Below are 9,342 nucleotides of genomic sequence, written 5' to 3'. Positions count from 1 at the left end.
CTTCGCAATGGCTATCGAAAGGAAACAATGGTCCAGGGTGCGAAGCATTATACTGTCTTTTGCAAGATAGGAATTTGTGTTTTGCATACGCGGGATCGCTTTTATCCGCAAAAATATAATTTCAAGACGTGAAATTACGAAATCATTTTTAAGCATTTCCGACGAGACATGGAAGTCGGTAATTTTTACTGATGAATGCTCTTTTGATATTTTTAATACCAATAAGCATCAAATAGTGTACAGAGAAAATGGTTCTGCATACAAAAAATGCAATATTATCCCAACTGTAAAATTCGGTGGTGGAAAGTAATGGTCTGGGACAGTTTCTCGTATAACGAAATCGATAATCTTGTTTTTATTGATGGAATCCTGAATAGCGCAAAATATATTAATATTTTATCCAATAATATATTCGAATGTGGCGAAAAAATTCGGGATAGACTCATTTATTTTACAAGAGGATAATGCACCTTGCCATAAATCTAAAATGGTACAAGATTACATTAAAGAAAAAAAACATTATTTTACTTCAATGGCCGGCTCAATCACCGGATCTAAACCTTATAGAGCATCTATGGGCAGAAATGAAGAGAAAATTATCAAAAAATGTAGTCAAGAACAAAAATGAACTAAAGGAGGAATTAACAGAAATATGGAATAATATATCACCAGAATTATTGAAAAAACTAGTAATGTCTTTGAAAAATAGATGTTACAAAATTTTCAGTGCAAATGGTGGACATATTAACTACTAAATGATTTGTTTTTATTTTTGTCCGGTTTTACATGTCATAAGTAAATTGAAATTCTGACGTTTAATGACAGTGAATATCTATCATATTGGAAAAAAATATGGAGTAAAAATGAGAGAAGTGATAGTGTGTTACAGATTAACAAGAGAGTGACATGGCAGAGGATACATTTGCAGAGTTTAGTAAAGAAAGCATCCTTAAAATAATTAAACAACTCCAAAACTGGAGAGCTAGCGGGTGTATAATTTCTTTTTAAAAAAAATTACCTCAATCCATGATCACTTGTGTGAAGAACTAGTCAAGATAATTCATGGTGAATACACACCGTATGAGTGGTTCTACACTGGAATCACATATCTCATCTCAAAAAAAGATATTTGTCAAGGACCCAAATATTTTAGACCAATTACTTGTATGTCTAACTTATATAAACTTGGAACGAAATGTGTTAACAGGAAGTTGAGAGATTATATTGAGGCATATAATCTGATTGCCGATAATCAATTGGGAACTCGGCAGATGTGTCAAGGGGCAAAGGAACAAGCAATTCTTAACCGGTGCATTTACAAGCAAAACGGAAATAATTTGTTTTCTACCTGGATTGATGTAAAGAAAGCGTTCGATTCGGTATATCATGATTTTCTGATTCAGGTGCTTGAAAACTCCGGACTCCCTTGCTGGATTGTGAATTTTGTGAAAAACCTTGTAACGAAGTGGAGAATTAAGCTAATTCTGAATCATAATGAAATCGGAGAGGTAAAATTGGAAAGAGGCATACTCCAGGGTGATTCCTTGTCACCTCAAATCTTTGCCTTTCAACATACGTCACATTGATCGCGCGCATAGTTCGCAACATATTTTGTTTTGGTTATCTAAGTTTTCCGATTTTAAAAAAGACAAATTTTTGTTTAAAAACTGAACACGAATTTAATTAGCAGCAGAGGATAAGATGAAATAGCAATTCCCACGCAAGATGGCTATTGATATTCGTTGGAAAAGCCATGTCCGTTCCCGATGATCATTTCTCCTTCTGCTTGCCAGGTCCCCCAATTTAATAAAAAAGTGATTTTAAAAAAGAATAAGTATAATTGATCAAATCTAAATTTCAAAAATGGTTTTACTCAACCTAACCAAACATGAACTTGAAGTAATCAAAAATATTCAAATAGATGTTTTTTATATTGACCGATTTCATTATTGGTCCCCCATTTATTCTACAGACGGATAATGGGAAAGAATTTAAGAACAAATAATCAACAAAACGGAAATAATTTGGCCTCTGCATGGATCGATGTTAGAAAAGCTTTCGACACAGTGGACCACGACTTTCTTTTTAAGATTCTTGACTCTTCTGGCCTTCCAAATTGGATTAAAGATTTCATCAAAAATTTGGTGAAAAGATGGAAAATTAAATTGATATTTGACAAAAAAGAAATTGGAGAACTTAAATTACGAAAGGGAATCTTACAAGGAGACTCGTTATCCCCTCAGATCTTTGTGCTATTGATGGATCCGTTAAGCAGATTATTAAATGTGAAGTACCCAAAACTGAATATGGACAACTCTGGCCAGGGATCACTTACATACTCAACAAACCATCTACTTTTCATGAATGACTTAAAAATATTCTCGAAGAAAGAAGATACGTTGATAAAAATAATGAATGATGTTAATCTTTTTTTCGAGGCTCCTGGACTAGAGAAAAATGTGGAAAAGTCAGCTACTAACGTGCAGTGCTTAGCTTCCGAGGCAAAACTACTTGATGGACTTGATAGCTACCGATACCTGGGAGTGCTCGAAGATAAAATGAGTAACATACTGAAAAGCGATGTGCTAAAATCAATCTTTGATGAGATGAAGAAAAGAATTAACAATCTGGCCACTACAAAACTTAACTCAGGGAATCTATTCAAATCCATCAATGAACATGCATTGTCTCTTTATAATTATTATATTGGACTTATTGATATCGACCCAACCGAATTTGAGGTTATTGATAAAAAAATCAGAGGAATTCTAATACAGAATAAGATTCACCTGAAGCCGGCGAACAAAGAAAGATTATACCTACCCAGGAATCGTCTTGAAAGAGGACTCGTATCTATAACTCAAAAAAGCGAAAGAATGCTCCTCCAATTTTTCGGAGACCTTGAAAAGAAGTCTCATTACTGTTTGAAAAGAGCGGGAATTTTGCGGGTCATGAAGTCAAAGAAAACACATATGGCCACAATCGTAGAATTTATCACTCGAAAATACAAAATTGGAGACCATGGAAGTCTCAATGTGAAGGCACTGCAAGGATTACAGAATAAATACCTAATTGCAGAAATCAGGAAAAAACCTCTGCATTCAATCCTCTTTAATTGTTTGGAAGATACTAGTGTCGATGTCACGGAGTCCTCCGCGTGTTTAACATATGGAAACATCTCTCCGAGATCAGAAGCATCCTTCTGTTTACTACAAGACCGCAATTTCCTCTTTGGAGCAGGAAAAACGAATTGCAAACATTGCAACTCTGCGAAAAAAACTGTTATGAGGAAACAAGGGTACTTAGATTAGGTAATAATTGCGTAATATATTATGCAATTTGGGGAGGTTTCTAAATATGTAGATACGAGGATACTTGAGATTATGTAATAATTACGTAATATATTATGCAATTTGGAGAAGTTTCTAGAAATGAGGAAACAAGGGTACTTGAGATTAGGTAATAAATTGCGTAATATATTATGCAATTTTAAGAAGAGCCTAAATGTGTAGATACGAGGATACTTGAGATTAAGTAATAAATTACGTTATATATTATGCAATTTGGAGAGGTTCCTAGATATGAGGAAACAAGGGTACTTGAGATTAGGTTATAAATTGCGTAATATATTATGCAATTTTAAGAGGTGCCTAAATGTGTAGATACGAGGATACTTGAGATTATGTAATAAATTACGTAATATATTATGCAATTTGGTGAGGTTTCTAGATATGAGGAAAAAAGGGTACTTGAGATTAGGTAATAAATTGCGTAATATATTATGCAATTTTAAGAGGTGCCTAAATGTGTAGATACGAGGATACTTGAGATTATGTAATAAATTGCGTAATATATTATGCAATTTGGTGAGGTTTCTAGATATGAAGAAACAAGGGTACTTGAGATTAGGTAATAAATTGCGTATATATTATGCAATTTGGAGAGGTTCCTAGATTTGAGGAAAAAGGGTACTTGAGATTAGGTAATAAATTGCGTAATATATTATGCAATTTTAAGAGGTGCCTAAATGTGTAGATACGAGGATACTTGAGATTATGTAATAAATTACTTAATATATTATGCAATTTAAAGAGGTTCCTAGATATGAGGAAACAAGGGTACTTGAGATTAGGTAATAAATTGCGTAATATATTATGCAATTTGGGGAGGTTCCTAAATATGTAGATACGAGGATACTTGAGATTATGTAATAATTACGTAATATATTATGCAATTTGGTGAGGTTTCTAGATATGAAGAAACAAGGGTACTTGAGATTAGGTAATAAATTGCGTAATATATTATGCAATTTTAAGAGGAGCCTAAATGTGTAGATACGAGGATACTTGAGATTAAGTAATAAATTACGTTATATATTATGCAATTTGGAGAGGTTCCTAGATATGAGGAAACAAGGGTACTTGAGATTAGGTTATAAATTGCGTAATATATTATGCAATTTTAAGAGGTGCCTAAATGTGTAGATACGAGGATACTTGAGATTATGTAATAAATTACGTAATATATTATGCAATTTGGTGAGGTTTCTAGATATGAGGAAAAAAGGGTACTTGAGATTAGGTAATAAATTGCGTAATATATTATGCAATTTTAAGAGGTGCCTAAATGTGTAGATACGAGGATACTTGAGATTATGTAATAAATTGCGTAATATATTATGCAATTTGGTGAGGTTTCTAGATATGAAGAAACAAGGGTACTTGAGATTAGGTAATAAATTGCGTAATATATTATGCAATTTGGAGAGGTTCCTAGATTTGAGGAAAAAAGGGTACTTGAGATTAGGTAATAAATTGCGTAATATATTATGCAATTTTAAGAGGTGCCTAAATGTGTAGATACGAGGATACTTGAGATTATGTAATAAATTACTTAATATATTATGCAATTTGGAGAGGTTCCTAGATATGAGGAAACAAGGGTACTTGAGATTAGGTAATAAATTGCGTAATAAATTATGCAATTTTAAGAGGTGCCTAAATGTGTAGATACGAGGATACTTGAGATTATGTAATAAATTACGTAATATATTATGCAATTTGGAGAGGTTCCTAGATATGAGGAAACAAGGGTACTTGAGATTAGGTAATAAATTGCGTAATATATTATGCAATTTTATGAGGTGCCTAAATGTGTAGATACAGGGCTACAGGTGATACCGCCCAGCAAAACCTAGGGGGGAAAAGGCGTCCTCCATACGTGGAAATGCCACCGCACTCCCCCCCTGGCGAGCGTGCTCCCCAGGACAGTGTTAGTCCTGCGGTGGAGTTGTGTGTGCGCCTACTAAAATTATGTAGGGCGACGAAGTGCAGTGTAGCAGATATGCTACATTGCAACATGGCTGAGGCCAAGAAGATCCTTGGTGAGGAACCGATATGATGCTCAACATTATATCGGTGAACGCGCGCTCCTTGTCCGGTAAAGGAGACGCCGTTCAGAGGATGTTAACCACCACGAGTGCGGACATTCTGGTGGTTAACGAAACGAAGGTAAAGGGGGGTCCGTACGTAGTTGATGGCTACAACTGTTGTCACATACCCTGGAAACAGGGATCAATATGTGGCACGGGAACTAGCCTCTTCTACAAGCCGTACCTCGCATTGCAAAGTTCAGGTTTATGTTCTTGTAGCCTATGCGAATTCTTTCAAGTAAGGATTCGTATAGGTAACCTTACATTTTTCCTAGGGGCGATGTATTCGAAGAACTTTACGGCGTGTTCCTGGCACGTACGGGAGTTCTTTGGAAAGCATCCGAAGGCGATGGTTGTTGGAGACCTGAATGCCAAGCACATAGAGCTTGGTTTCAGGGTAACCAACGCGCATGGTTTGGCTCTGAAGACGCTGGTTGAAGACCTCGGGCTGGAAATCCGGACTTCAAGTGAGCCAAACCACATCGATTCGCGAGGCGGACTGGACTGGCTAGGGCTTGCTCTGGTCAGTCCTGGAATGCTAAATTGGGTTAGTAAAACAATTTTATTGCCCGATATTGGAAGCGACCATCTGCCTCTATTGCACGAACTCCGCGAGCCAGTTTCTCAAAGGGTTCCGGGATACTTCGACCTCCGGTCGGGTTCTTGGGCCAACCTGGAGAGGTTCATGGCCAGCAGGTTGCCCTCACTTCTGGTGGGGAATACCTGTGCCAATATACGTGAGTTGGAGGCGTTAGATAATGGAATCAATGCTGCCCTGACTGATTATATGCGAGATAATTTCAAACAGAACTCAGTGCAGGGTAAGTCACATTCCACGCTGCCATACCGGGTCTTAAATAAAATTAAGTTTAAGCGCCGGCTATCCAGACTACGGGACAAATGCGTTTACGAGGAAAACCGTGTTTGGTTTCGTGGCTGGATTAGCCGGCTTCAGAGGGAGATCAAAAGAGAAATCCGCGAACTTGAAAGTTCACGGTGGGAGCGAGCCTGCAGACGCGTAGACGCCCGCTTCCCGGACTTCTGGAAACAGTTGAAGAGCCTGTCGGGGAGAGGGGTAGCAAATTCAGTGCGCCTTAAACGCTCTGATGGAACCCTCGTTTCGGACCCGGTTGAGGTGGCTGAAATATTTTCGACCCACCTCGATAACATCTCTGGAACTGACGGAAGCCAGTTCGTGGAGACATCGTCCTTTGATACTGTCCAGCAGATATTGTCGTGGGACAAGCGCTGCCAGCTGGGCATATCAAGGAACGATGCAGGCGATATTTCCGAAGCGGAGATTCTGGCAGCGATCTCCCGAAGTAAGAACACCGCGGCGGGTCTGGATCGGATCCCTATGGCCCTCTTCAAGAAGGCCCCGCCGTTGTTGATCACCGCCTTACAGGTCTTGTTTAGCGGGAGCTTGCGACTTGGGATGATTCCCTCTAGATAGAAAGTGGCTGAGGTAATCCTTATCGGAAAACCCAGGATGCCTCATGATGTCCCCGGGGGATACAGACCTATTTCCTTGCTTCCCGCTGTATCTAAAATTTTAGAAAGGATCATGCACCGAAGGCTCCTGGAGGAGCTGACGGTGGTTGATGCCCTCCCTGAGTTCCAATGGGGCTTCAGGGAGGGTCGTTCGTGTGGAGACTGCTTATGGAAGGTGTCTTCTGAGATGAAGTGCGCCCTCCAGAAGAAGGAATGCGGTATGCTAGTTAGTCTTGACATCGAAAAGGCCTTCGACTCGGTGTGGCACGACGGCCTCCGGAGCTCCCTCGCCACGTGTGGGGTTTTTCCGTGTCTAAGGCGCTGGCTGTCGGGGTTCCTTGAATCTCGCGGACAGGTCGTGCGGCATCAGGGGGTCTTTTCTAAAGTCAGAACAGTCCTTCGCGGGGTCCCTCAGGGCTCTGTGCTGAGTCCCACGCTTTTTAATGTCTTTATGGCATCTGCGCCCATGCCAGTCAATGCTCGTACTGAAATGGTAATTTATGCAGACGACATCATCCTCTGGGATCACTCGATGAAACCTGAGTGTGCGTGTCGTAGGCTACAGGTTGCTGTGGATGGACTTGTAAACTGGTGTGGGAGTAGGGGTCTAAAGATGCGTGCGGATAAGTGCAGTGTTCTCAAAGTCTGTAAAAGGACGAGGGGTTACACTAATTACGCTCCTAGGTTATTGCTGAACGGGTCAGCAATTGCCGCAGTTGATCGGATGACTTATTTGGGCGTGCTCTTTAAGCCGTCCGGTAAGTTTGATGATCACATTGCACGTACGAAAATGCGTGCAATGCAGCGATTAGGCGCGTTGCGTGCTTTCCGGCTGCGGAGAGGTGCTTGGCTACGTGTGTTTAACGCCATGGTGTTACCCGTGTTGACCTATGGCGTACATGCCTGGCACTTCTGTGAGGACCGAGAGAAGTACGTTGACGCGCTCAAGAAAGTCAGAAGACGAGCCATCCGGCTAGCCCATGGCTTAGGATGGCGAGTGGAGCTCACGGACACCCAGGAATTGTCCCTCAAAGGCCTCCCTGAGGTCTTAGAAAAGATAATGTCTGGGTGGCAGGTAAGACGGTAAGTCTTAGTTTGCGGCTGAGAGGCGAGCGTGTGTGCGGGACTGAAAAGGCAGAAATGCCGAAGGTCTTAATTATACCCTCACTAACAGCCTTTTATTTTAAAATAAAATTTTTCCTTTCCATTTTTTTCTTAATACCTTTTCTGCGGTTTCCATAGAAACACGTAAAAGGACTGGCTGCCCATCGCGACATAGTCGCCCATGTGACATAATATGTTGTTCATTAGATGTTGTTGTTCATTAGATGTTTCAGTTATGGCGCGTCACATTATTTCAAAGTTTTGTTAATTGCTAATCAAGGTCATTGTGCGGTTTTCTCAGGGTCAAAATGTTACACGTCTGGCGCCCGTTTCAGTTATGGCGCGCCACAATAATTACCTTATTATCAGAATAATTAACATGAACTTTCGTAGTGTTGATCTCTCTTCAGATATTAAAAATCGTATTATTTCCTTACACGAGGACAACTATGGATACAAAAAAATTGCCAAGAAACTTGAGATTAGCAAGAACACCGTTCCTAAGATTGTACAAAAATACCGAAAAAACGGAATAAATGGCATTTTAAATGGAGAAAGAGGGAGAACGAAGAAGTTATCTATCAGATCAATCCGTCTGATCAGACGTTCTGCTGAAAAAAATCCAAGAATCTCTTCATCTGCAATTGCAAAACAATTGGAATCTTATTCTGATATTCAAATATCAAAATTTACAATAAAAAGGACACTACATGAATGCAATTTATATGGCCGAGTACCTCGAAGGAAACCATTATTGTCAAAAAGGCACAAAAGAAACCGTTTACAATTTGCAAAAAAATATGTAAACAAAAATATGGATTTTTGGAATAGAATTCTGTGTCAGATGAGACCAAAATCAATTTGTTCGGATCAGATGGAATTCAGCATGTGTGGCGCAAAAATGGCAATGCACTAAATCCAAAATGCATAGTAGCTACAATGAAACATGGCGGCGGAAATATAAAGATATGGGGATCTATGAGCTTGCAAGGACCTGGTGAACTTTATATCATAAATGGGATCATGAATGTAGACATGTACATTAATATACTTGAGGAAAAAATAATTTCCTTTATCAACGATCATTCAGGAAATCCGATTTTCCAACAAAATAACGATCCGAAGCATACTGCAAAGAAGTCTAAAAGTTTTTTGACTGAAAAAAAATCTTGCAAATGGACTGGCCGAGCATGTCGCCAGATTTAAATCCAATTGAACACCTATGGTGCTATTTAAAAAGAAAAATTGAAACATTTGACGTCACAAATAAAAAAAATCTAGAAAATTTAATTATTGAAGAATGGAAAAAAATTCCA

General features: G+C 39.1%; 1 protein-coding gene across 1 annotated transcript; it reads left to right on the top strand.

The window, feature by feature from the left end:
• The first annotated feature begins 5,780 nt into the window (after window positions 1-5,780).
• LOC115230974 lies at window positions 5,781-6,884 on the top strand. The gene has a single exon (XM_029801075.1). It carries the CDS (start codon window positions 5,781-5,783, stop codon window positions 6,882-6,884), a length of 1,104 nt encoding a protein of 367 aa, XP_029656935.1.
• Window positions 6,885-9,342: the final 2,458 nt, after the last annotated feature.

This window comes from Octopus sinensis, unplaced genomic scaffold (assembly GCF_006345805.1).
Source record: "Octopus sinensis unplaced genomic scaffold, ASM634580v1 Contig16934, whole genome shotgun sequence".
Classification (NCBI taxonomy): Eukaryota; Metazoa; Mollusca; class Cephalopoda; order Octopoda; family Octopodidae; genus Octopus; species Octopus sinensis.
This window is presented reverse-complemented; position numbering and strand designations above follow the sequence as displayed.

What these genes read in the sequence shown, in the direction of transcription:
- LOC115230974 (XM_029801075.1), top strand. Translation starts at nt 5,781, where the DNA reads ATGGTTGTTGGAGACCTGAATGCCAAGCACATAGAGCTTGGTTTCAGG.